Here is a 27,045-nt window from a genome sequence, read left to right as displayed (position 1 = left end):
CCGATCTCATCAGATCTTATCAGCCTCTCTAGGAACTCTCTAATCTGTAATTATCAGACCTTGTAAGCTAAGCAAGGTCAGCCCCAAATAGTATTTGAACAGGAGGCTATCAAGGAGTACCAGGGTAGTGACACAGAGGCAGGCAGTGGCAAACCAACTATAAATGTCTCTTGTCTTGAAAATCCTATGGCATTGCCATAAGTTAACTGGGACTTGAGAGCTATAACAACCATGAAATAACCTAAAAGAGGTTCCTGAAGAAGGAACTGCAGTTGGGCCTTAGACCCAAAAGGTCTGAACATATATATTTTTTCTTACCAGAATTCTTTGAAGAAGAAGTTAAAGAGAAATTGTCTTCACCCCTGCTCATAAGTTTCACATGCTAAAAGTGTATTCTTTCCCTTGCAGTGCTCTTGATGTGATCCAAATCCTATTAGTTGTTGGACTGGTGGCTGTCTTTGCCACATCCTGTCTAAGGGGTGGTGGGGTGGTGGTGACATCTTCTTATCTTTAACTGCCCACCAAGTAAGGACAATCATTTCACTTATTCTGCACTGTTCTTTCTTCTTTGATGACCGTTCCCCCCCCCCCCATGTTCTGTTTTTGGACATTTTAAATTACTTGCTGCATTATTAGTTACATAGTGCCGTCCCATCCCATCCCATCCCATCCCAAACAGAATAATTCCTTTCTAAGCCTGTTGACTTCCATGGCTTTAAAAGGATGTCACTTTCCTTAGGATGACATTGACGAAGCAGACAGCTATGCTCTGACTGGTGAAGGGTGCCTCCATGTGGTGGAGATAAGAACAGAAAAGTTAGTCCCTGCTATCAAAACTTGATGAAAACCTTCTTTCCCTAGAAGGAACTTTCTCAGTCCAAGGCCTAATGCTGCTCCTCTTCATATGTAATTTGGTTCTGACAAGACTGGCTACACTGATAAATTTGGGTGCCTGGTCAAAATAATTAAGAGTTAAAATCACAGGCTAAAATGAGAAATTCATTTGTTAGAAATACTCAATGTAACTCTATATAGTGTTACTCCTTTTTATGAAATCGTTTTCTAAATTAAACTGAAAAACTTAAGCTTAAAAACTGCTGGTAATTAAGGTGTTTGCTACCAACTAATTAGTCCAAATACAGTTTTGGAGACGAAATGTGATTAGTGGCAGTCATAGCTCCTCCAAATTGAGGCTTTCCTGCAGACCAGGAAGGGAAGTGTATTGGGGCATATGAGAAGAGGAGGGACTAAAGAAGGCTGCAGAATTTTCCAAGAAACCAGCCATGGTTAGGCTGTGTTTTCTGAACCATTCCACACCTGGAAAATATAGTCAAAAGCTTACCTTTTTGTGATGCATTTTTTTTTTTGGCATTTTACATGATATCAACAGCATCCAGCATCCCAGTGGCAAACTGGCAGCTATATCCTCCATTTTAAAGCTCATAATTCTAAAAGGGGTGGCAGTAAAGTAAGCACTATGTATCTATGATAAAATGCATAGGCATAGCAACAGAGAAGCTTTACTTTAAAAAATTAGCTTGCATTGTGGTCCCTTTAAAACAGGGAGAAAGTGATTGGCTGCCTGGCTTGACTGACAGGCAGAAGAGAGTCCTGAGTATAGCGCGTTCCTCTCCTCTGCCATTTCAAGCAGGCGTGCAGAGTGCCAAGAGGCATGAGAAGGTGGCAGAGGAGAGCGAGAGAGCCAGGAGGTCAGGAATGCCCAGAGGCGTGATTTTTTATAGTGTTATACCATTTCGCTGGCATAACACTAATTTTTTGATGTGCGGAATGGCCCTGAGTTAGGAATGAGATGGGAGAATGTTATAAATCCTGGCCATTGGAGATGCAAGAGCAAAGAATTGCAAGTAAATAAAATGTACCCCTGGCTTACCTGATTAGTCTCTAACCAGTTTTATTTAGACATGTCAACTGCCTAGGGGGGGTGGGGGAATCCTGTCCCTTTAACAGAGGCTTAACAATATGCTATTTACCAGATGAAGTTATTTACATTCACACTATGAAAATCTTCATACCCATTTCCACACATGAAGCATTGGTTAAAGGGACAGGACATCTCTCTCCAGGCCTGTTGTTAAGACTAGCCCCATTACAAAAAGCACTATTTATTGCCAGTGATCTTCTCCAAAAGGAAGCTGAGCTGCTGCTGTATCAAGCTAGAGTTAAAATAGACACTATCTCACAAGATTTGGCTTGTGCTAAACATTATCACTAGTTTAGCCCCAAACCACATCATCTTGGTGTTTCAGCAATTGCTATCTTAGACTTCTTTTTCAGCCTGCTTGCTACATTAGAGCAGGAAGAGGGGGATGTGCAAACACTGTTGCTGGGATGTGACAGAAGACTAAATAAGGCCTTAGAAAGAGCATTTGCTACTGTAAGCAGTATGGGGCATTGAACAATGGAGGGCGCTGTGGCTGTGTTCTAGAAAGATCACTGCAGTGCTACTGGTAGGTGCTTCTTCCTGGATATATTGAATAGGATTGGTAGGATGGTCCCTGGAATGAGTTACAATCTGGCCCAATTTGCATGGTTTCTTCTACCCCACCATTATGGACAATGGAATATATGAACAGGGAAATTTGTAAAGCATGGTTGCGTCCAAGCAGAAAGTTGCTGCAACTTTGACAAAAGATAACTTATGTATTGGCTCTCGGTTTAAATCTTCAAATTATTAATGTATTGTTGCTCTCTGGGCAGATTGTTTATTCGATGGCTAGTGCCTGATTCCTGCTGTTTGCTGTCTTGTTGTGGATAAATTTATGGATTTGGATGAAATGATTCTGGGACAGCTGCACTGATTTGAGTTCTGCAAAGAGTCTAAATTACTCTGGAGTAGTACACAAAGCAATGATTCCCTAATCTGCAAGGGATTTTTATTTTTCCGTTGTGGCAACATGACCAAGCATTCTTGATCTTGTCTACATCTGGGCAGCATTACAAACTACAATGTATGACCTGTCATTTCATCAAACCCTGGCTAGCTGCATTATCTGACTACAGATAATTCTGCAGTATGGATTGGCACCAAATCAGGAATTCAAATTAGAGGTGTAGCTGTTTTGTGCTGTGTTTTGTTGTTTTACCTGAATTTGCAAATCGCAGTATGTTGAGTACACCGCTGCTTCTACCCACTTGACCAGGCAGTATCCTTTTTGTCAAGTGATGAGTGAGAAAGAAAAAAAGACTAACCAAGGTTTACACACAAACCAGGATTTTTTTTTTTTAAACAGATGTCTGGTAGACTAAACAGAGCTTTGGGCACAAAATATAGCTTGAACAAATGTATTAATTTTCATCTGTGAATGCAGCCTTTGTACTGTGCTCAAGGAGTTTAAATGTAAAGATATATTTTTGCGGAATTTAATAAGAATCAAACATATCTTTGCCTATGTGAGATTTGATAATATCTGATGAGGTTGTATTGTGCTACCTCATGTCCCTTTGATTTAATCTTGAGCAACTCAGGTTTAGGGAATTTTTTTTGCAGAATAACAGAATCAAGTAGGAAAAAACTAAACAAACCTATGGTGAAAAATTCAGAAAACCAGGTTCATATTGATCTAATGAAATCACCCCACAGGGGGCATGTCATTTATGCAGCATCTGGAAATTCCCAGTGAAAAACTGAATGGAGAACTCTCTACATTTGTTCCCTCCCCCAGAACTTGCTGAAGAACCCTGTGCTGATGTGTCTTGTAATAGCTGCTGCGCTAGAAGCTTTAGTTGCCACTGGCTTTGCAACATTCTTACCCAAATTTATCGAAAATCAGTTTGGTTTTTCATCCAGTTATTCAGCTACTTTAGGAGGTAATATATGTATGTATTTATTTGTAACTGAAAGTTGAATGGATCGAGAATGCTAAAGCTGCAATCCTAGGGAATAAATCTAATTGAATTTAGCGGCATTTACTCCTGAATAAACATGCTTAGGTTCATGGAGGATTCATAAGGATAAGTTGATGATTGAGCCTGGGCTCCTCATCAGCATGTTTGTGGCCCAAGATGAGCCACTAAAAGCAGCACAGTGTGGGAAATATGGGGCTCACCATGTCCTGGTGTGATTTTAAATACATCCTGGTAAAGCCTGTGTAAGAGTTAAATGAAGGCCAAACTGACCAATTATGCTGTGAAAATGTTCCAGTGGGCTGCTGCCCCAGTGAATGCTACTTCACTTTAAAGTAGCACCTTATTGGCCACCATTCTCATTGTACTTAATTCCTTGGCTAGAAATTGGTTTTAGTATATCCCATTTGGGATAGACTGCCTGCTTCTTTTTTTTTAGACTGCTTTTATCCAACGAAAGGCAGCTAATAATATCTGAAAACATATCATAAAACATACTCTAAAAACATCAACCAACAGTATTAATTTAAAACTAATAGAGCATATTCAGAAAATAGATTACTATCCAATAAGCCCTTCTAAATTGTTCTGTCACATATTTTCTTGAACTATAACAGAGCAAAGACCTTCCTGACCAATTCATTAAGACCACAGTTAGGATGCTATCACTGAAAAATACAGAAACACATGTAGTGGTAGACTTCATTAATTGCATGAGGGAATGGTGAGAAGGAAGTGGGCCAAAGAATGGAGTTGTCTCACAGGGTTATATTGGAAGAGTCACAATCCTTCATGTGTGCAAATCCCAGGCCATGAGGGCTATTAATGTAAATTGGACCTGAAAACAAGTATGCAGCCAGTAAACTGAGCTTTGGTTAGGCTTGCCATTTGTCTACTGTGGGTAGGAGATCTCTCTTGCTCTCATCTCCCATTGCCCACTGGCACTCTGACAGACAGCAAGAGGATAAAAACAACAACTCACTGTTAGGGGATGGCATTACACCAATTCCAGGGAAAACCTATAAGTGATATCATACCGCTCTAGGAATTGCCAGGAACTCAATGGATTTACCATAGGGTTTCCAGTGAGTCCTAGAGAGCTGTGACATCCATTTGGAGGGGGGGCGGGAATAAACACTATGACCATTTATGTTGCTTGAAAGTCCTGAAAATTTAGATAACTTCCTCACTGGCTTATTGGGATTTTCTTTTTTAAGGTCTGACTTGTGTTCACTAACTTGTTTGCATACACTAAATGGCAGAAGAGGATTGCTTGCACAAATGACATACGCTAAATTAGAATATAAGCAGGGAAAAGAGCTCTTGATTGTATGTTTGTTATTGCTAGGTTTGTGACAGTGTCATTTCACTCTCTTTGGGTACACGGTTGGCACCAGGCTTTGTTCCAGAAATCTGGCTCATAAAAGCTTATGTTGTTGCAAACTGTGATTACTATTTGGTTATTATTTGTTATATAGTTGTGGTTTAATTGGCAGCAGCAGCATGCTTTGGGCAAGGCCTATAAAGTAAGAAACAATTTTTGAAATGTACATTTTAAATTAATCACTGTTCAGATTTTCTTTTAACTATTTTTTAAACCAATTTGTGCCTTGTTTTCCTTCAGGAGTTGTGCTCATCCCAGGAGCGGCTCTCGGCCAAATCATCAGTGGTACATTGGTTTCCAGGCTGGAATTGACTTGCAAAAATATAATCAAATTCATTGCCATTACATGTTCAATAGCACTGGCATTAAATTCAGTTTTTTTGTTTGCCAAATGTGGAAACGAACCTTTTGCAGGTGTATCTGAAACGTATAATGGGTAAGCAGGCAAGTGTAAACTACTTTGTTAAGAAATGCCCCAAATAATAATCGTATTATTATGAAAGTGTAAAAAATACTAAAACAACAAATATATCATAAATACTAAAAACATGAAACAAAAAACATAAAGAACAATTAAGCCAAATCATGTTTCTGGAATGAGATATACAGTGAAATCCTAAGTGAAATCAATCCCTTCTCAATTCATTGAAGTAAATGGATTTAGAAGGATATAACCTTGCTTAGGATGGCACTGTTTGAAGCATAGTTTCAGAAGCAAGGATTTGAATCTGGTCTATTACACTGTAGCATCCAAAATGATAGTACCTGGAGAATATTTCACAGACTAATCTTAAATGTCAGAGGGGGAGGATCATAAGGTGCCCCTTGAGATATCCAGGATTTGAAACTTCTAGAGCTTTAAAAGTCAAAAATAACACTTTGAGTTGGGCCTGAGAACAAGCTAGATGCCAGTGAAATTATTTTTAATAGGCATAACATGATCATGGTTTCATTTGTTGAAAGAACAGCTCCAGGTAGATGAATTACAGAATAATGAGAAGTTCTGTAAATTGAGTCTGGAATATTCTGTAAATTAAATCTGAATTTTCCTGGATGATGGCTTGTCACTCCTAAAACATATAGAAACTCATATAAAGCCTGGCTAAAATTATCATTAATTATTTTAAATTACTCTTATTGGGACAAAAGATGTACAAAGTCCCCCCCCCTTGCATTGCCTATAAAGCACTATAAGAACTTTGCTACTTTGATAGTAGTTACTTTAAAATACCTCTATCTCCGTTCTTTTTAGAAGAGATGCCTATGTTTTGCGTCTCTAGGGCCCATTATGCACGGCTGCCAAAATGGCGATTTCGGGTCACATGGAAAATGCGGAGGGGGAAGAAGCGAAGCAAACCGCTTATGCACGGGACGGGACTCAACGGCGACAAAACCCAGAGTAACCGATTATGCACATGGTGACCCTCGCACCGCTTCTGGTTGCGCCCCAGTCACCCGGAAGCTGCGCTTTCTTCCGCGTTTCGCTAATGCGGCTTTTTCGGTGGCATGCACCGAATCTGCGGCCGGTTGCAGCCGGCACCGTGCGTTATCAGTGATTTTAGTTGCTGCCATTCCACCCCAAATGTGCGCTATTCCCCCCGTGCATAATGGGCCTAGACCAAGCCTTTCACAATACAATCCCAATGATCCTATCAGAAGTGATTTTGTAACTAACCGTGATCCACCCATCCATTCACACAAAACTTTGACCTGATAGAGGTCTGTGGGACTCAAATGATGGCTTCCATTTGTTACTATAGAAAGCACTGGGTCAGCAGAACAATCCACCTTTAGTTGTCCTCTTTTGTTGGGAAGAAATATAGCAGTGATTGTAGAAGAGAAAGTGTTGTCCTTGGCATGACTGTGACTGTCCCTGCTGCCTTCTACATGCATCCTGCAATTATGCACAGGATAATTTTTTTCTTTTATTATTACATGTATATTCCAACTTTCTTCCATCATGGAGATCACAGCAATTTACAGGCAGTGACTAATCTCATGCCTGCTCAGTTTCAACAAAGGTGTCTTCCACACTATAAAGATGTCTTTGTTCTTGTTAGAACCCTCCACTAAAGTGATGTTTAAAAGTGCTGTCAAGTTGCAGTGATATATGGTGATCTCATAGGTTTTCAGGAAAGGAGATGAACAGATGTGGTTTACAATTGGCTGCCTTTGTGTAGCAACCCTCTACTTCCCGGTTGGTCTCCCATCAAGGTACTAATCAGAACGGATGTTGCTTAGCTTTTGAGATCTGATGAGCCTGAACTAGCCTTGGCCATCCATGTCAGGATTTTGCTAATAATCTTCACATTCATATATTTTAGAGATGGCCTAAGAGAGTCCGATCCATGTGGTACATGCTATCATATAGATACATGGCATGATACATTATATGACTACAGTTTGCTCCTTATTGTTGATATCTAAATTTGTTACTTGAAGTAGGCTGAACTGTCTCTTGCTGCCTGCCATACTTGGATCCATTGTTGTCCAGTGGCCAGGACTTCTCTTTTAGCTACTTGCCCTGCTTTGAGAAGATTTTATCAAAAAAGGAAATATAGAATAATAATGAACAATATATTGACTGCAATGGATTTTTGTAGCAATTGGACATGAGTCTTCCGAGGCTCTGTTTAATGGAAGATGGGTAGCATACATGGAAATTGAATGGCTTTTTTGCTGATATCAGCATTGTGCAGTTAAATCTTGAGGGTGCTGAACTGTTGATCTTTAAATATGCTCTTAATTTCTTTAATACCTGGTTTAAATTTTATAGACCTCAGAACAAGACTAATAAAAAAAATTCTCTCACATTCTATAACTAACCACTTCTATTCGATGCTGAAAGTAACATTAAAAAAAACTGTGTTTCTCTTCTCCAATTGTGTAATTTATCTATATTCTGTGGCATATATGAATATTGAACCTATAATTTACAGTCAATAATGATTTGGAATCGGTTCTAATTCTATATTCTAATAGAATATATTTTTAATGTCATTTAATTCTTCTTTCCCTGTTTCAGGACAGGCATCTTATTCAACTTAACTGCACCATGCAATGAGAATTGTCATTGCCTACGTTCAGTTTATTTACCAGTTTGTGGCACAGATGAAATCCAGTATTTTTCTCCATGTTATGCAGGATGTAACTCTGTTTCTAATCAGAAGGGTGAAAAGGTAGTTTTATTTACTAAGAATTCAAAATTTCCCATGTGCCTCTGGGGTTTAAAACTATTGATGAAGATTCTGTTCTGTTCGGCCATTAACTAGAACTATAGATTGAATCTGATTCCCATCAAAGGGGTGGTGTGAAGGTTAAACCCGCTTCCTTCACTGTTGTGACTATCCTGACCACTTCCATCCTCTTCTGGTCCTGATGACACTTAGTCTACAAAATGTCACATGATATGTTCATGGATTTTCCAATTATGGTTTGATTTTGACCCTGAGAAAGAGATGTTGTGTGCTGATAGTTGTTATTCAGCTTGCAGTTAACACAGTTCCATTAGTTTGGAATCTAGTGTGAAGAGTTGCACGGGGTTTAAGGCTGACTCTTTTTAAAAAAAATATTAAATTACCAGCCAATAAGCCCGTTGTAAACAAAATACAATGGGCTCTAGTAGCAGGCTCCCTGAGCATCGGCAGCTGCACCAGCCATGGGAAGTTGGGGGTGGGGGGAAGGAAGTGGGCAGTCCCCACGGGCTGCGCCAGGGCACTCTGTGGGCAGGTCAAGGCCAGGAGAGTGATGGTTGGGCCGGGCAGGCAGCCACGGTCCTGGCAGCATCCAAAGGCACATGCAAGCCCACTCACAGCCGCTCAGGGACATTGCACAGGCAGAGTGTGGGCAGTCTCCCAAAGCCCCCCCCATCCCACCTCATAACCTTTTAGAGTGGTGTGGAGCACTGGGCAGTCTGCTTGTCATCGGTGCTGGAGTTTGTTGTTCTATGTGCGCAATGTGTGAGTCGAGGGGTGAGCAGGTGGCGAGGGAGGGCAGGAGGTGTAGGAGCAGGCTGCATCCTGACTTGCACTATTCCAACTCACACCCTGGACTCACTCCACCCCGCAACTGTTTTCACAAATATTAAGAGGAACCACGGATAAGGATATCTTTGGGGTTGGCTATTGTATTGACATCAACCAGCTATATATTTAATTGAATAAGCTTCTAGATCAGCATTTCTCATCTGTTTTACCATCAAGAAATCCATGAAACATTCTTCAGGTGTCAAAAAACCCCAGAAGTGGTGCAATTGTGCAGAATATGGTTAGGAAGCATAGCTATATACATGCCCACCTGGGGCCATTCACCTTCCCACCCCCTCCAGGCCCATCACTGGCCATTTTAATCATATCACCTGATAAATGTTTAGCAAATTTTAAAAATATATTAAAAATTAAATAACTCCCAACTATTTGGGAAACCCTTCCAGGGCTTTCAAGTCCCAGGGTTTTACGAAACCCTGGTTGAGAAAGGCTGTTCTAGTTTCTGCTGTCTTTGTCCTTGGCCAACATCTGGTAGGTGGGGTTGAGGGAAAACAAGCTGAAAACTAATCCTGACAAGACAAATATTGGTCAGTAAAGCTAATATTCTGGAGGGATTTCTTTGGCATATTCAGGTATGTGTTTGGAAGCATTATTGGATCCTGCATTTTTTTTTTAAGAGAAGCAAGTTTTCACAGTAGCCAAATCATATATCTTTCTGTCTCATCAATAAGCTCCCATCTTGGGTTTAGATGATCTACCCTTGCTTATAGATGTTACAGTAGTCTTTGATGTTCAGCTACTGTAATACTACACGGAATTGTCCTTGAAGACGATTCACAAATGGTAGTCAGTAGAACTTGCTGCAGATGTTATACTGATGTCCATAGCTCGAGGAGTTCATATTTCCTCCCTCTTATTGCATTGGCTGCTGACATGTTTCCTGGTTTAGTTGAATATACTGGTACTTACATTTAAAACTGTGAGAGAACCTATCCACCCAAAGAGACCTATAAAATGGTTAAAGAATGTAGTCCTATAAATACTTTTTGATTGTCATGTAACAAAACATAAATATTTTAGTTTCATTATTGGTAGTTACTTGTATAAGCCTGTTTCTGTCTTTCTAGGTATACAGCAATTGTTCCTGCATTGTGAATCCTAAAACCACATTTAACAATATTACCAATGGGGCCGTTACTGGGAAGTGTGCATCTAAGTGTACAGTCCTGCCTGCATTTCTTTTCTTCTTCTTCCTTACTGTTGTTTTTACTTTTATGGCAGTTACACCAACAACTGTGGCCATTCTCAGGTAATGTATTTTTCTTCTGTCCTACCCTTTGAGCCCTATAAAATGAATTAAATTTCCTTTACAACTTTTAATGTTTGTATTATTATTAACCATGACTTGGTAGTTATTTTTCTTTGACATTTACATTTTTCTGAAGGCATTTTAGGGAGAAGCAGATTTTTGTGAGCTGGGGGAGGTAGTTTGGACTGATTAATATTTTACACTACTTTAAATTGTAATTGGTTGAAAACATCACTATAATAGGATATTTTGAATAGTTTTTTTTAAAACCAATTTACAGTGCAGTCCTGAACTCAGTTACATTCTTCTAAATCACTGAAGTCAGTGGACTTAGAAGGGTATAACTCTGTTTAGGAATGCTCTGTTAGCATCTCAAGTCTTTCTGAAGAAACTGGTAGAACATCTGCTTTGTGTGTAGAAGTTTGCAGCTACAGTCCTCAGCATATCCATTTGAAAGGACCAGGTAATGTGAAAAAACTTTGTCTGTGTCTCTGGCGAGCCAATGCCTGTCTGAGTAGACAATACTGAGTAGACAATACTAACTTTTAACTCATTATAAGGCAGCTTCTTGCGTTAATGAACTAAGTATTGAATTTGCAGAATTTTAGGAAAAAATAAGGATTCATATTTCTAAAAAGGTTAGGGACATGGGTTCAAAATTATGTATATTGTGGATGTGGAAATACTAGACTGGAAAGTTCCTTTGCACATTTTCTTAAAGCTCAATTTTGGTTTACAGATGTGTGCCAGAAATGCATCGATCATTTGCTATGGGTGTTCACATGTTGTTTCTACGAATTGTAGGTATGTCTCTTTCTTTTGTGAAGGATAAATGCATGCCCTGAGCAAACAGCTCTTTCCCTTACATAGGTAGAATTCTACATGGGAATCCTTTGGAACTTGATTAGTGTTTGTTGTTATTATTTTTTACTGGAAACTGAAGAATTTTTCCAAATAAAGGATTAGACCAGAGCAGGCATTGCAATCAGAACTACAAAATGCCATACTGGGTGGAGTAAGTAAGTGGCTTAAAGAAATGAACATGCCGCATGCACATCCCAATATGCCCTTGGCCCACAAATAGGAAGATGTGAAGCATGCATGAGAGCTGATCACTTTCAGGTTAACTACTACATTGGATGCACTCTCACATACAGCTATCCTTCAGTTTATTCTACAGGCCCATTCACAATTCCTTCTCCTGCTGTGAGTGGACTCTGGCTTGGCGTTAATGCATTTGGTATAGGTACAGTGTATATATAGGGCCTCTTGTGGCGCAGAGTGGTAGGGCAGCAGACATGCAGAGTGGTAGGGCAGCAGACAAGTTCTACCCATGTGGCTGGGAGTTCGATCCCAGCAGCCAGCTCAAGGTTGACTCAGTTTTCCATCCTTTCGAGGTCAGTAAAATGAGTACCCAGTTTGCTGGGGGGTAAACGGTAATGACTGGAGAAGGCACTGGCAAACCACCCCGTATTGAGTCTGCCATGAAAACACTAGAGGGTGTTACCCCAAGGGTCAGACATGGCCCAGTGCTTGCACAGGGGATACCTATACCTATATCTATACCTATACCCGTACCTATAACCATACACACACACACACACACACACACACACACACACACACACACATATATGCTTGTTAAATATTTATTGGGTGATATGACCATATATAGTCATGTCAACCCACCCACCCCTCCCCAAATGACTATATTCTGCAGAATTGCACAATTCTCAAAGACTGAAGTATGTTTCAGGGGTTTCTCAATGCTAAAAAAGTTGAGAGACACTGTAGTAGAGACAAAACAAAATCAGAGTCCAGTGGCACCTTTAAGACCAACAAAGATTTATTCAAAGTGTGAGCTTTCAAGTGCAAGCCCTCTTCCTCAGACTAAGAACTACACAGCTACCCACTTGAAACTGCTCTGTGCTGTTTGTGTGAGGAAGGAACAGCTGATATGACAACCTTGCCCTCTTCTCTCCCTCAGATGCAGGATTTTCCTTTTGTTTTTTCTTCCTTTCTGCCTGAGCAGCCCCTTTATCCATTTTCTTCTTTACTGAAGATTCATGGCTGTCCCACCCTCTCACACTATTGTATTTTAATGCTGGCTTAGCCCAGGAACTTCAGGAAAACGACAAGGTCACCTTCTTAACTTAAACTTCTGTAATGGCACCCAAGAGGCTTTACAACATTCAGAAATAAACAAAATATTTTATTCAACATAGAGGGGGAAAGGTCAGGTGAAATCAAGGGTATAATGTCTGAAGTAAATCAATAGTAACTCTGAAGTAACAATATTTTCCCAATCTGCAGTTCAGATATTTCTAGCAATTGAGAGTTTAAAAATTTTCACAGTCTTAGAATATTTGAGATGAGTGTTTCCTAAACATTCCAGTATACTTTTTAAACAACTTTTTAAAATAACTCTTCAGGTTTCAGAAGGCAGGAATACACTGCCAAGCATCCAAATTCCTTCTGTGAGCACACTAGGGATTTCTCCACTCTTTAGAGCTATCTCCCTTTCAGTTTGGCAGGCAATCTACAGTCCTATTCATCAAAAAGGAAATTATAACTTTTTTTTGTTTTTGCTGGTCCGTAAATCAGTTGGTACCGGGCCGCGGCTCTTCCTTGTTCTCCTCCCTGGCTGCTGCCTCGGGGGTTGCCCTGCCACTCTGCCGCTGGCTCACCCTTTGGTGCTCTCCAGTGGCCACCATGGCTGGGGCTCCCCCTCCGCATGGCACTGTGCAGCTGCTGCTGGCAGTGCCCCCCAGCAAGTGGCAGTAAGTCAGGGGGCGCTGGTGGGAAAAGAAGTGGAGCAGGGGCTCAGAGAGCTGCGGTGACGTCCCTTGGCAAAAGACCCTCCCAGGCCTCAGTAAAATTGTCAAGCGTTGACCGGTCCCCAGTGATAAAAAGGTTGAGGACCACTGGACTAGTTAATACATATAAGATTATGATGAAGTCTGTGGTCATGTCATTGCTTAGTGACTTGTCTAAAGATTCCTTCATGGAATCCTATCTTATTTGTCTGCCAAGCACATTATGCATTTGTATGATACCTTGCCAATGTCTCTTATTCCATTTGACAACATCATGGCAGCTTTCCGAGCTTGCATGACTAACTCAATGTGCCTTCCTTCTGTTGCAGGCACTATACCTGGACCAATCCTGTTTGGTGTTGCGATAGACAATAGTTGTACTTTGTGGGCTATAGATAAATGTGGAAAAACAGGAGCCTGTTGGGTTTACAACAACCATCTAATGGCATATACGTTAATGGGTATAAGTAAGTGGCTCTCATTTATCTTGTGTAGTGGAAATGTTCTGAACACGTGTGGTCTGACTAATTTTATAAAAAAATACAGTGGAAAAATGGAAAAGTAATGTTAAACAACATTGGCTCTTGTTTGCCTAATTAAAAAAGAAAGTCAGATTTGAAGACACCCTTTTTCTGTTCTTTGGTTTGAATACCTGATGTATTCAACAAGTGGCTAACCTAGATCAACTTGGCCACCAACTAATCCAAGTCCTGCTCTTCATGCCTCCACTTTCTGAAGTCAGGCAAGTGGCAGTCAGAGGCAGGCTTTTTCAGTGGTGGCACTAGCCTTTCGGAATAGCCTTCCTTTAGAGAGATGTTTTTGACACCTGCTCTTTTTCTTTAGGTGTGGTCATTGCTAACACATTTAAGGACAGAACTATTTTATATTTCTGTTTCTCTCCCAAATTAATTTTCACTTTTCATTGGTTGGCTTGTTTCATTTTATGTGCCATCTTTTTAATCATCAGTTCCATTTCCGTGCTCTTGTTCTTACCAATTATATTGTAAATTGCTTCAATCCCACTATATTTATTCATTTTATTTATTTTTATAATGCACCTTTCTCACAGGGACTCAAGGCAGACTAGAAATGGGAAATTTTATAACCAATTGTAGAAGTCTGGAACCACTAGAAAGAATGGAAGTATTAGTATGTCACATTAAGCAGTACAAAAATTACGTAATAGGATCCCACTCACAGTAGATAGATAAACTGCTAATCAACTGCTTAAATAAATAAAATCAGTGATACAGGGACAGTGCAGACTGCTTCCAGACCACAACCACACAGCTCAGAAAACCCACAACAACCAATTGACGTCAGCCATGACTGCTTTACAAAACTCATTGATACAGGGACAAATTGAGATAAAGCACAAGGTTAGGAACTGCTGAGTTTGTGGAAACAAAAAAGACAAAATGTGGGAAATGATTGCTGCATGTACCATAATTAGGATGTAACTCATTTAAGGACTGCACTGGAAATATGGACTTGTCTCTCAGTTCTATGGTTCAAAATGACAGCTCTCTGACTAAAATGGGACACAAGGGATTAAGCAACAAACAGTGCAATAACACTTTCTTGGAAGTGAGCCCCATTGAATGGGATTCTGAGTAGACCTGCTCAACATGGTTCTGCAAAGCTGTGGTTGAGGTACCCAATGAGAAAACTCTTATTTTCTTATTTATGTTATTCCTCTCCAGCATTTCAAAAAGGTCTCTAGATGGATTTAGCCTTAATTATTTTGAATTTTTTAAAATTGGCCTTATTGTAAATTAAGCAACTAATGGTGGGCTAATTTTCTTTGGTGGAAATCAGGGATAAGGCTGTTTTGCGATCTGTGCTTATTCTGGTATATGTGCAGTGTTTACACTTTTGGGAGATGGCTCATGAAGAACATAGGGGTTGGATGTGCCTTGTTCATGGATTATAATTGCAATGTATTTTTTCCTGGAAAGAGAAGGGGTATGTATTAAATAAACACATATTTTTCCCTTTTAGGTGCAACTTGCAAAGTGATTTCCATTATCTTCACTGTTACAGCTTTTGTCTTATATAAACCTCCGCCAGTTCAGACTTCTGTTTCCGTTTCACAGAAGTCCACTGAAACAGAGACAAATATACAACTGTAGCATAATGAATAACCATAACTCTCATAGAAACTCACAGAAGAAAGAAGACTGAAAGAACAGCTTTGTAAAAACATGCCTTAGCAGCTAGACCCATGGAGCCTGAACACTATCTGGACTGGACCAGATCTTGAATGATCTTCTCCTGTTGTTCTAAATATGACTTGTAAGGTTTCTTTCAGTGATCTGAAACAGCAATTCTTTCAGAAAAAATAACACGTAATATTTTATAGTACAAGACAGCACTTTTAAAACCTTTCTGATCAACCCCTAGCACCTTTGGCTACTCAGTACATTCCATCACCTGGTTCAGGTACTGAGCAGTTCCTGTAGAATTTGCTGTAGGAGCCTATGAACCACCAGTGGACTCCTGTGATTGCTGAGATCCCATGGAGGTGCTGCTTCCAGGAAATGACAGCCCAGTATGGACCTGTCTGGACAACCAGTATAGATGTACAAATCATGGCATCTGCATGTGGACAGTCTGGATCACGTGCCCTCTACAATCCCTCTGGGTTTCAAGTTCATCAGTGAACCATAAGAGCCTGTATATAATCTCACAGAAGGTTGGAGGACTCTGGGCATTGAACTGGGAAAATGCAGTGGACTCGATTTTTGTTGCTTAATATTCTCACAATATTTTCTAGAAGCCAACAAAATATGCAAATTTGCGACAATAGCTTTGGCAAATTAAGCACAAGCTTAAAGTCCTGTAAGTATATTCATATACCTGTTTCTTAAGGTATGAATGTGGATTAATGTTTACATGCCTTTTCAGGTTTCATGTACATTTTCTTAGACTATCCACACTGTTGTCTCCTCTTTTCTTACTGATTTTGAACCAGCTGACCTCCTTTGCCTATTTCCAACTTTACAAAATGTCAGGACTTTGGCTGCTGCATTGTGTCTCTTGGGCTTTATGTGAAAAGCCACTTGAGTGAGTCACTGATATTTTTGAATGCTGTATTTGTGGCTGGTTCACATGTGGTTAACTGCTTAGCAAGTATCTCGATCACAAAATGTATGCTTCTAAAAATATGGTCCCCAGAGCAGTAACTCACAGTGGAAACCTCTATAATAAGAGTCTTTTTTGCTAGTAGTGTGCAGAAGGGATCCATTGCGTCCATAGCTGTGATCACATGCAGTAGTTGAAAACAGACTTGTATTACTCAGGAAATTCTTCATTGTTTATAACTGAAAAGTGGAGGAACATCAATATCCCTGCACATTGTTATGTTTCTTACAGCAAGTCTCCAAATTTTGGTGAATGCCACCATTCACATGTGAATGATAAGAATAACAGAAGAATCGTGAATTTCTGTAGTGTCATAGATATATCTGTGAACACTTGTACCTATGAGCATTGCCAGTTCATAGGTATATGAACACACAAATATACCACATAAGCACATAAGTGCTCTCTTAGTAAGGATCTACAATGTAACCTAAACTGGTATCAGCCATCACACAATTTCAGGTATTCTTCGTAGCATGACCATGGTTAGCACCACTAAACAGACATGTAGCATTCAAATTAATGCACTCATAACGATTTTTGCAATTGGAAGTTTTCCCTATTGGCAGTTCTCTCTACCTCTCTATTACATGCTACCATTTCTTTAAAAATGAAAAGAAACCACCAAAGGATATATTTACTTCTGCCTCAGATGTCATCAAAAACATGGCTATTTGGCCTACAGATTGTGGAGCAGTGTGACAGCTACAGTGTTCCATAACTCTGCTTGCCTGCTCTCACAAGGGATCTCTGTTTACCAACAGATTTATCCACAGAGGAGGGTACCCTTAAGCTTTGCATTCTGGAAGCTTGTCAGTAGGATTCTGCCACATAAGCACAATGTTTTCCTGCTGCTTCTCTGTAGATTCTCTCAGTTTGGAGGCTTTGCTTCAACATTCTGATAACTTAACAGCAAATCATCTTTCTGGTGATATCCAGTAAAAACTAATAAGCATTGTGCTATGTGTTATAAGAATGCAAAGACATCCAGAGGGTAAGAAAACTGATCTTTACGCTTTCCATTTTTACTTGTATGTTCTTTTGTTATATTATAGGAATTAAATTATAGATTAGTAGAAATCTTAAGGGTAGCTCTTAAAACAACTTGTTATATTATGGTTGTTCTTAAAACAAATTATTACTCTTAAGCTCACATTACTTGACCACCATCCAGAAACCCATTTACAGGTTTCCAGTTCACTGAGCATGTACATCGTGGGATTTAATGTCTGTTTCTGAAGAAAAGTCCCTTACAAAGCTCTTCTTTTCTCTGACTGCCACAATTTTGAGAAGACGGCCTTATTCTGCTGTGTCAGTTCCTTTCGTGGATCCAGCACACACAGTTATCCAAATAACAGCTAACTGACTGGACTCCTGTGCCTGGTTATGCCCAGTTTTCCCTAGAAATCAAAGGACTCAATGATTTATAAGAATTTATATATTCAAGCAATAATCTTCAGATCATATCCTAAAGGACACTGTCAAGAGATTACAGGGCAAAATACAATCTATCACCAAGTATACCTAGGTGCTGTGTAGCCATTATGCTTTCGTCACTTGGAAAGTATTAATATGAGTAAAATTGCTGCTGAGATGCCAGGTTTTTTGCACTATTTGTTGCATGTATGAATGTATTTTTAAAAATCCTAATATATATCACAAACAAGCTACGTTCTTGTTGGCTGCATCCATTTTTGAACAACTTTTTTTAATGAAAGCAATTTATTTTAGTCAACAAAATCTATAGATGACTTACAAATTATATTTTTTGAGGGAGGGTCTATGTAAATACTTGAATTGAATTAAAACCTTTATCCCAGAAATCAAACATGAGTGTATTTTTATTTATGTCCGTTATAATTCTGAATGGTTGGATTTAAAAGTTTGCATCCCGTGTTTTTGCAATTGGATTCCAAAGTATACAAGATAAAGAAACAACGTTTGTGTCCAATGGCACCTTTAAGACCAATGGAGTTTAATTCTGGGTATAAACTTTCATGTGCATGCCCACTCCTTCAAAAATACACACAGAAGCTTATACGCAGAACTGAACTTTTTTGGACTGAAAGGTGGTTCTGGATTCAAACTTTGTTTTGGTATTTCAGATCATCATGGCTACCTGAATCTATGAAAGATTAAAATTATACTTTCTTTGGCCAGCACTGGAATTCAAAGGATCCACTAGATTTCTTGCATAAAATGAAAGGTGATGTCCATTAAGTTGTTTTGTGTCAGGGCTGGTTCCCACATGGTAAAGGTATCCCCTGTGCAAGCACCGAGTCATGTCTGACCCTTGGGGTGACGCCCTCTAGCGTTTTCATGGCAGACTCAATACGGGGTGGTTTGCCAGTGCCTTCCCCAGTCATTACCGTTTACCCCCCAGCAAGCTGGGTACTCATTTTACCGACCTCGGAAGGATGGAAGGCCGAGTCAACCTTGAGCCAGCTGCTGGGATTGAACTCCCAGCCTCATGGGCAGACAGCTTCAGACAGCATATCGCTGCCTTACCACTCTGCGCCACAAGAGGCTCTTTGGTTCCCACATGACATGGTGGCAAATTTGTGGTTGCCATTCCAAATATACGTGACAGTAAACAGCCAGTTTACTAGAACGAATTATTTTTTAATTCATGTGCCTAGAAACATATGGCTCCTGCATAAGTTTTGTGGGAAGAGCCAAACATATTTTGCATATATATTCTGAATGAAGTGGTTCGCTGTAGGATAAAATTAAATTCTACCTTTACACACAAACTTACTCACTTGGCCAACAGATGGTGCTGTTGTTTCTTGAAACAATCTCAGCTGGTTCATGGATGAAATTCAGCCATCAAGCAAATCCTCACGGATCAGAGCAAACAATATTAAGCAGACTCAGATCACTTTGTCCTCAGAAATGTGGCTGCCTCTTTTTGTTGTCCTCAGAAATGTGGCTGCCTCTTGAAATTTTGGAGAATTTTCACGTGGAAACAATGGCATGCTAATCTGAGGCGATACAATAGAGCGTTCTGAAAAACAGACAGTGCAAATGTCAAAAAGTACAACCATGATTTCCTAAGTAGTCTGGAGATTAATTACTGTGAGTATGAATGTTGAACATCATTATTATCACTAAACATTATAAAGTTGAAATTGCATGCAGCCAGTTCACTCCCTACCTGATTGGTCCTGGGGGTATGGTGCCAATAGTGAGATACCAATAGTGAGGCCAATCAGTTAAATTGTACACTGCCAATTAGGGCCAAGCAGTGCAAATTGTACTCTGTCAATGAGGGTCAATCAGTTCAAATTGCATGCAGTACAATTCAATCCTTACCTGATTGGTCCTTCCTGGGAGTGTGCAGCCAATAGTGAGAGAACACTGCCAATGAGGGTCAATCAATTCAAATTCACTCTGTCAATTAAGACCAATAATTGCAAATTGAAAGCTGCCAATGAGGGCCAATCAGTTCAAATCTACCAATGAGGCCAGCTCATTTAAATTGCACACAGACGATGCACTCCCTATTTGATTAGCTCTTCCTGGGAGCATGCCACCAATAGGGAAAGAGCACTCTTCCAATGAGAGCCTATTGTGGGGCTTATTTGTCCTCTTCTTCCTGCTTGCTGGGTAGAAGAGGGGTTGAATACTTTGAAAGGCCCTGCTGTTGGTAAGTTGCTCCATTCTCAGCCTCTGGGTGGGAAGCCAGCTGCTTCCTTTGCCTCCTGAGTTGGTCTCAGGTTTCAGCTCTCTACTGGAAGGAAGCACAGATAAGCTGCAAGAGAGGCAGAGGTAATCAGTATTTCAAAAACAATGCCAGACATACAGAATGCAATGAATGTCTTAACTCAGCCCAATGAATCAAGAATTCCTTCAGGCAGTCCAAGGGCATCAGCAGAAGTAGCAAGTCACAGGTTGTATCCACAACCCAGGCCTCCCAGCCTCAAGATAATATAGGCTGTCAGCAGCCTCTCAGTCCTCATTCAGTGATTATGCCCAGTCTCTGGTGGTCAGCAACTGTCTTGCTAACATGGTGTTGTGCCTTTTAGACTGGAGCTCTCTTCCAGCTCATAGCTGGCATTGTTTAATTGGCTCAGGTGAGCCAGGTGGGCTGACAAGGTAGGGAGCTGCAGCTGGAGGATGGACAGAGGAATGAGGAGCTCCTGCAACAACTTTGGAATCTAAGCCCTGGTTGGTCTGCATCTCCATTCCCTCCTTTTGATCAGAGCTCTCTGTCTGTTGAACATCTGGCTGGGCTAAGCTCTCATTCAGCTGAGGCTCAGGTGAAGCTGGGAGCTCATGGCAACATTTTTCCTTCGAGGAGTCCTCCCTAACAGAACCTGGACTCACAACACATGGCCCTGCAGCTGGCCATAGGAGTGCTCTTTCCTTTCCCCCACTCCCTGACTCCTGAGTGGGGCTGGTGGGTTTCATTAGCCTTCCCCACCCAGCCTGGCCCTTGGGAGATGTGGGGGGAGGGCAGGAAGGAGGCAGCCCCCCCAAGACTTTCCTGCCCAGACTGTCTCAGCCTTTGGGATACAAGTGGGTGGGAAGGAGGCAGCCCCCCCAAAGCCTTCTCTGCCTGGCCTGCCCTTTGGGAGATGGGGATGGGTGGGAAGAAGGCAGCCCATCCCCTATGGCAGTGGTCCCCAACCTTTATTAGGCTGGGGACCGGCAGGGCATTGGTCCGCGCCCACGCGGGCCACGCCCACGTTTCGGGCTGCGCCCGCGTATTGGGCCGCGCCCACGAGCCGCGCCCGCGGATCTGGCCGCGCGGGCACGGCCTGCACGGGCGCGGCCCGGCCCTGATTCCCTCTCCCCGCCCTCCCGCAGTAAGTAGCTTCCCGGGCCGCAAGCTTGCGGCCTGGGAAGTTTTTTACTGCGGGGGGGGGGCGGGGAGAGGGAGCCGCGGCCCGGCGCCATGGCCTTTGCGGCCCGGCGGCCCGCAGGTTGGGGACCACTGCCCTATGGTCTTCCTGGAGTAGCCTGGCCTTTGGGAGAGGTGGGAGAGCATGGAAAAGAGGCAGCCTCCTCCGGCCTTGCCCACCCAGCCTGGCCTTTGGGAGATGTGAAAGAAGGGTCCAGAAGGGCACGGAGAAGGTAGCCCCCTGCCTGGCCCAGTCTTTGGGAAATGTGGGGGGAGTAGGAAGGCAGCTCCCCCCCAGCCTTTCTGGCCCATCCTTTGGAAGATGTTGGGAGTAGGAAGGTGGCTGCCCACCTCTCCATGGCCTGCCCTACTGGCCTTTGGAAAATGTGGGGTTGGGTGAGGCGGTGGGGACAGTAGTGACCTATATAGATGTATGGGGATGGGGGTAGGAGGGACAGTGCCCCTCTAAAGCAGCAGTTTTCTTCAGGAGAACTGATGCCTTCCTTCTCTCCTCCTTTCTCCTTTTCCTCCACTTTCTTTCTCTTTTTCTGTCTTTTTCTCTTTTACACTGTCTTTCTCTTTCATTTTCCTGAGGATTTCCAGGCCCTCACTTGGAATTTGGCAACCCAGCTGGCTGCATATAGAAGTTTAGTCAGGAATCCAATCCAGCTCCTGAGATCTGCTACTCTTTAACCACTTTACCACACAGGATCTCAAAATAGAGCAGGGGGAAGAGGCCAGAATTCAGGAAGAACACAGTGCAGGTTTATGTGCTATCATACATTGTATTCCTGGGTGCAATGGGCTTTACCCCAGTATTAAATAAAAGAGAAGATTGGGTCTGGACTTTCACTGCTTTCAGAGTTCTCAGGGCCTGATTGCATGAGTAGACAAAGAATAGTCAGCCAGACAATAGGATTACAGTAGATCAGTTTTTTTCAGGCTTTTGACTATGGAGGAGCCCCTGAAATATTTTTCATGCTTCATGGAGCCCTGGAACTGAACCAGAAGTGTGGCTAAATCCATTAAGACAGGATATAGGGGGAAAGGCTAGGGAGCCCCTGGGGAGCTCTCACAAAGCTCTGAGGGCTGTTCTGCACACGTTGGGTACATAGTAGATTTTCCTGTTTTGCACAGGAAGATCCAGCTGCAAAAGCACATTGAAAGGGCATTATCCAACGTGTGCAGTTGGGAATCCCTGCACTAGACACTCAAAGGGGTAAGTATGAACTCAACAAATGCCAACGTCTGTATGTGAAGGATAGTGATTCTAGCTTACTGTATTCCAAGAGAATGTGAACTTCTTGAGTCCATACATCTGAGTTCTGTGAAGCCGGGGCTACAAAGCTTGAAGAAGACAGTTCAAGGGTCCGTGACTGAAGAGGTCATGCCTCACATGAACAAAACTAATTTGCGGGGATGGTGCTGCTTGTTTCAGTGCACATAACCGAAATATCCACCAGCAAGGATGCACCAAAATCAGGAAAGCAAAATACAGACTACAAACCTGGTTTATACATGATGCAAGAGAATGAGGGGACAGATGGCTGAGGGGACAGAATGGACAGCACCTCCTCAAACAGCAGGAGGAAGGTCACGGAGGAGCAGTTTGGAATACTCCTATTAAGAATTGCCTGCAAATAGAAAACCAGCACAGCTAGCAGAGAGGGTGAAAAAGAACCTTTTAAAAATGTTAAAGCATATTCAGAGCTGGAATCTAAAAGTGAGAACAGTGCAAACCATTCTGCTTCCACCCCTTCATTGCCACCTCATTCGCCTGCATTGTGTGGAGCAGACTCCTGGGCTTCAGCAGGAGCAGACAAGCTGTCACAGCAGCCTCCTTACTGTGTCATGAGTTCCTTTTCATTTCTAACTAAGGAGGAGGAAAAGGGTTTTTTAAAAAAATGCACACAGCTGCCTGCAAGCAGAACAGGCTGCACTGCAGAGGGCAGGATCATCAGGCTAATTACCTGCAGCTAGTGAATTGGAGCCACTGGAGTGATATATTGGTGAATAAGCATAATAAAGCAGCCATAAGAAGAAAAAACATAAAATGAGATAGAAGAAATGAGGGATGAAACTATAATGCATGGTACAAAAGGCTTTCAGAAGATTAAGGAGGCGACATTACTACCGTGTTTCAGTTTAGCCAAGGTGGGTGACCTTCCTTGGAAATGTAATTTAGTTCTTTATACACAAAGAGTCAGAGGAAATACCAATGCTGGTTTAAGTTTGGGGAAGTATCTGCAAGAAGAAAGAGATAATTGTGTTGTGGCAATAGCACGGCAATGGACACAGCAGTTGTGTTTTCCTCTCATTCTACTGATCATCCAGGTGGCATTGCTCCCCTCCAATCTGGCCCTTGTAAGAGCTCAGGAGGTGAGTGCTCCCAGCCAATCACCTTTGGAGATCAACCTCAGTTATGAAACTCACATGGATTCTGTCACTGAGCAGTGCTTTCCCAGCCTACTCCTGCACTGCTCCAAATTTATGCAAATAACTTCCCACTGGGGAGTTCCTTAGTATCAGGAAAAAGGTGCATGTGTGTGTTTGATGGAAGCAAGAGCTCTTCCTGTACCTGAGTCCTTGTCAACAGAACCAGCCTCCATGGTTTTCAGTGTTCTTGGAACTGATGTGTGACTCTGATCAAAGAAGTGAATGAGAGGGACTGGACTGGAGAGATACTGGATAGGCATCACTCAATCCTGTGCTATTTTGCTGTTATCTGGTTGAAAAGCAGTCACTCTACCCACACACCCAAGTTCACCACAGGGAATAATGGCAGAAGTGTGGTCCTCTTTCTCTCCCTCCTTTCTAACTTGGTGAAAGATAACAAAAACAGATCATGACTAAGAAGGATAACAAAAGCAGGGTCTGCAGCAGAAAGTTTTTTTTTAAATGTTGGTAACTTTAGGAGCAGGCAAATAAGACAGATGCAGACTGTTTGTTTTTTGTATTTTTTTTAATGCTGGTGACTAGTTGGTGCGTTCCTGCTACATTCCTCTTACTCCCCTGTAGGAGCCAGTAGAGAGCAGTATGCCTGTGCTGAGAGGCATCTATGGGGGATAGGGGTGGGATGGGTTCTGTGAAATCAAACCTTTTGGCTTGGTTGAAATTTACAGGGAGGGTTAAGATTAGAGGATTAAAGGGGTTACAGATCAAACTGAGCCTCAAAGTTCCCCAGAAGCTAAAGTGACCAAACTGAGAGTATTATACTCAGTATGAGAAGTATATGAGAGTATGAGAAGATATGAGTCACTGGAAAACACAGTAAAGCTACGAAAAGATGAAAGCAGCAGGAAAAGAGGAAGCCCCAACAAGAGATGGATCCGACCCTTCAAAGGAAGCTTGCAAGGCTGTTAACAAGATATTTTGGAGGCAATTGATTCATAGGATCACCTTAAGTCAGAGTGATGACAGCATTTAAGACACAAAGATTAAAGGGTGTACTTTGTTCTGTGCAAATTATCTTTCTAAAAAGCTGCTCCAGAACCTGTAATAGGTTTCCTGTTGAAAATAATGATCCTGACCCTCTGGAACCAACAAAGCTATACAGATTTGAATCCTGAACCAGTAATATCCTATCAGAAATAAATAAATCAAGGTCAAATTCTACCTCCCAGATATGAATTTACTGTAATGTATTTCTAGGCTCACACCCTCATAACGATGGAAAAATATCGCAACCTCAGTGATTCTGCTACTATCATGCAAACTAACCAAGCACCAGGATGGGTCTGAGCAGACAGAACAGTAATGTTGGTCCATGTTTTTTGAGAAAGGTAAGCACATTGTACTAAGGTCACTACAGTAGAAATCTAGCGACATTCTAAAAACACTTTCATGGGAGTAAGCCCCATTGAATATACCTGAGAAAGATTCCAAGTAGACCTGCTTAGAACAGTTGGATATGAACTGTTCAGAAAAAACAGAATAGATCGAAGAGGTGGAGGAGTGGCACTGTATGTGAGGAAAAGGGCTTACCTGTCAGGAAATTCTAGTGAAGGAGAGTATATCTACAGTGGAAAGCATCTGGGTGAAAATAAGCGGGGGGAAACAAACAGTGTGGTGGTTGGTGTCTGCTACCGACCGCCTGACGAACAAGAGGATGTGGATGCTGCACTTTGTGAGCAGCTTGAGAAAATATCCAAGCGGCAGGACCTTGTCATCAAGGGTGTGTGCTGGGAAACAAACTCTGCGAAGCGTCCTCAGTCATGCAACTTTCTGACCTGCCTGGCTGACAATTTCATTTATCAAATGGTAGATGAACACACAAGAGGTTCAGCCATACTGGACTTAATACTGATCAACAGGCAAGAGTTGGTGGATGAGGTGAAGGAGGTGGGAACCCTAGGGGGAAGTGACCATGTCCTCATAGAATTCCTTTTGAGATGGTGAGCCAAGGAAGTTTGTAGCCAGATGCGGATGTTGGATTTTCGTAGGGCAAACTTTAATAAACTCACAGACATGATGCGTGTCATACTATGGACGAGAATGCTGGAAGGGAAGGGAGCATGTGAAGGGTGGGAGCTACTCAAACAAGAGCTATTGCATGCTCAATCAATGACTATCCCAGAAAGAAGAAAACACTGCAGAAGCCTATTTGGATGAACAGAGAATTTCAAGAGGAACTAAGAAAAGGGAGATGTTCAGGAAATGGAGGGAAGGACAGAGCTCTAAAGAAGAGTATCCGCAGGTTACTAGGCACTGTAGATCAATCATCAGAAAGGCCAAAGCTGAGAGTGAGCTAAGATTGGCCAGGGAAGCCCGTTGTAACAAGAAAAGATTTTTCAGTTATGTGAGGAGCAAGCGTAAAGTAAAGGAGGCAATCGGCCCACTGTTGGGTGCGGATGGACAAACTCTAATGGAGGATGCAGAGAAAGCAGAAAAGCTCAGCGCCTATTTTACATCTGTTTTCCCACAGGTCAAAGGGTTTAGGCACATCTAGAGATGGCAGTAGCCAAGAGATAGTGTCTGGGTGGCAGGTTGACATGGACAGAGAGGTTGTTGAGAGGCACTTAGCTGCACTGAATGAGTTCAAATCCCATGGGCCAGATGAAATGCACCCGAGAGTGCTCAAAGAACATTCTGGAGAACTTGTCCATCATCTTCGGGACCTCTTTAAGGACTGGAGATGTCCCGGAGGACTGGAAGAGAGCAAATGTTATTCTGATCTTCAAGAAAAGGAGGAAGAAACCCGGGAAACTATAGACCAGTGAGTCTAACCTCTGTTGTGGGGAAGATAATGGAGAAGATATTAAAGGGAGTGATCGGCAAACATCTGGAAGACAATTTGGTGATCCAAGTAAGTCAGCATGGATTTGTCTCCAACAGGTCCTGTCAGACCAACCTGGTTTCCTTTTTTGACCAAGTGACAGGTTTGCTGGATCGTGGAAATTCGGTTGATGTTGTTTACTTGGATTTTAGTAAAGCTTTTGATAAGGTTCACCATGATGTTCTGATGGATAAATTGAAGGACTGCAATCTGGATTTTCAGATAGTTAGGTGGATAGGAAATTGGTTAGAGAACCGCACTCAAAGAGTTGTTGTCAATGGTGTTTCATCAGACTGGAGGGAGGTGAGTAGCGGGGTACCTCAGGCCTCGGTGCTCGGCCCGGTACTTTTTAACATATTTATTAATGATCTAGATGAGGGGGTGGAAGGACTACTCATTAAGTTTGCAGATGACACCAAAT

The 27,045-nt window shown here is 41.8% G+C and overlaps 1 protein-coding gene across 1 annotated transcript in view; it reads left to right on the top strand.

Annotated features, from left to right (window-relative positions):
* The window catches only part of SLCO4C1 (solute carrier organic anion transporter family member 4C1), a 41,279-nt gene extending 22,961 nt beyond the window's left edge, over nucleotides 1-18,318 (top strand). Inside the window, exons 7-13 of the mRNA XM_077347697.1 lie at nucleotides 3,684-3,828; nucleotides 5,489-5,684; nucleotides 8,274-8,427; nucleotides 10,362-10,543; nucleotides 11,283-11,347; nucleotides 13,689-13,826; nucleotides 15,361-18,318. Coding sequence (XP_077203812.1) covers nucleotides 3,684-3,828; nucleotides 5,489-5,684; nucleotides 8,274-8,427; nucleotides 10,362-10,543; nucleotides 11,283-11,347; nucleotides 13,689-13,826; nucleotides 15,361-15,491 — 1,011 coding nt within the window. The 3' untranslated portion in view covers nucleotides 15,492-18,318. The remainder of the gene's footprint in view (nucleotides 1-3,683; nucleotides 3,829-5,488; nucleotides 5,685-8,273; nucleotides 8,428-10,361; nucleotides 10,544-11,282; nucleotides 11,348-13,688; nucleotides 13,827-15,360) is intronic.
* Nucleotides 18,319-27,045: the final 8,727 nt, after the last annotated feature.

Source organism: Paroedura picta, chromosome 7, assembly GCF_049243985.1.
Source record: "Paroedura picta isolate Pp20150507F chromosome 7, Ppicta_v3.0, whole genome shotgun sequence".
NCBI classification, from domain to species: domain Eukaryota; kingdom Metazoa; phylum Chordata; class Lepidosauria; order Squamata; family Gekkonidae; genus Paroedura; species Paroedura picta.
Note: the sequence above shows the minus strand (reverse complement) of the source record. Positions and strands in the feature narration are given on the sequence as shown.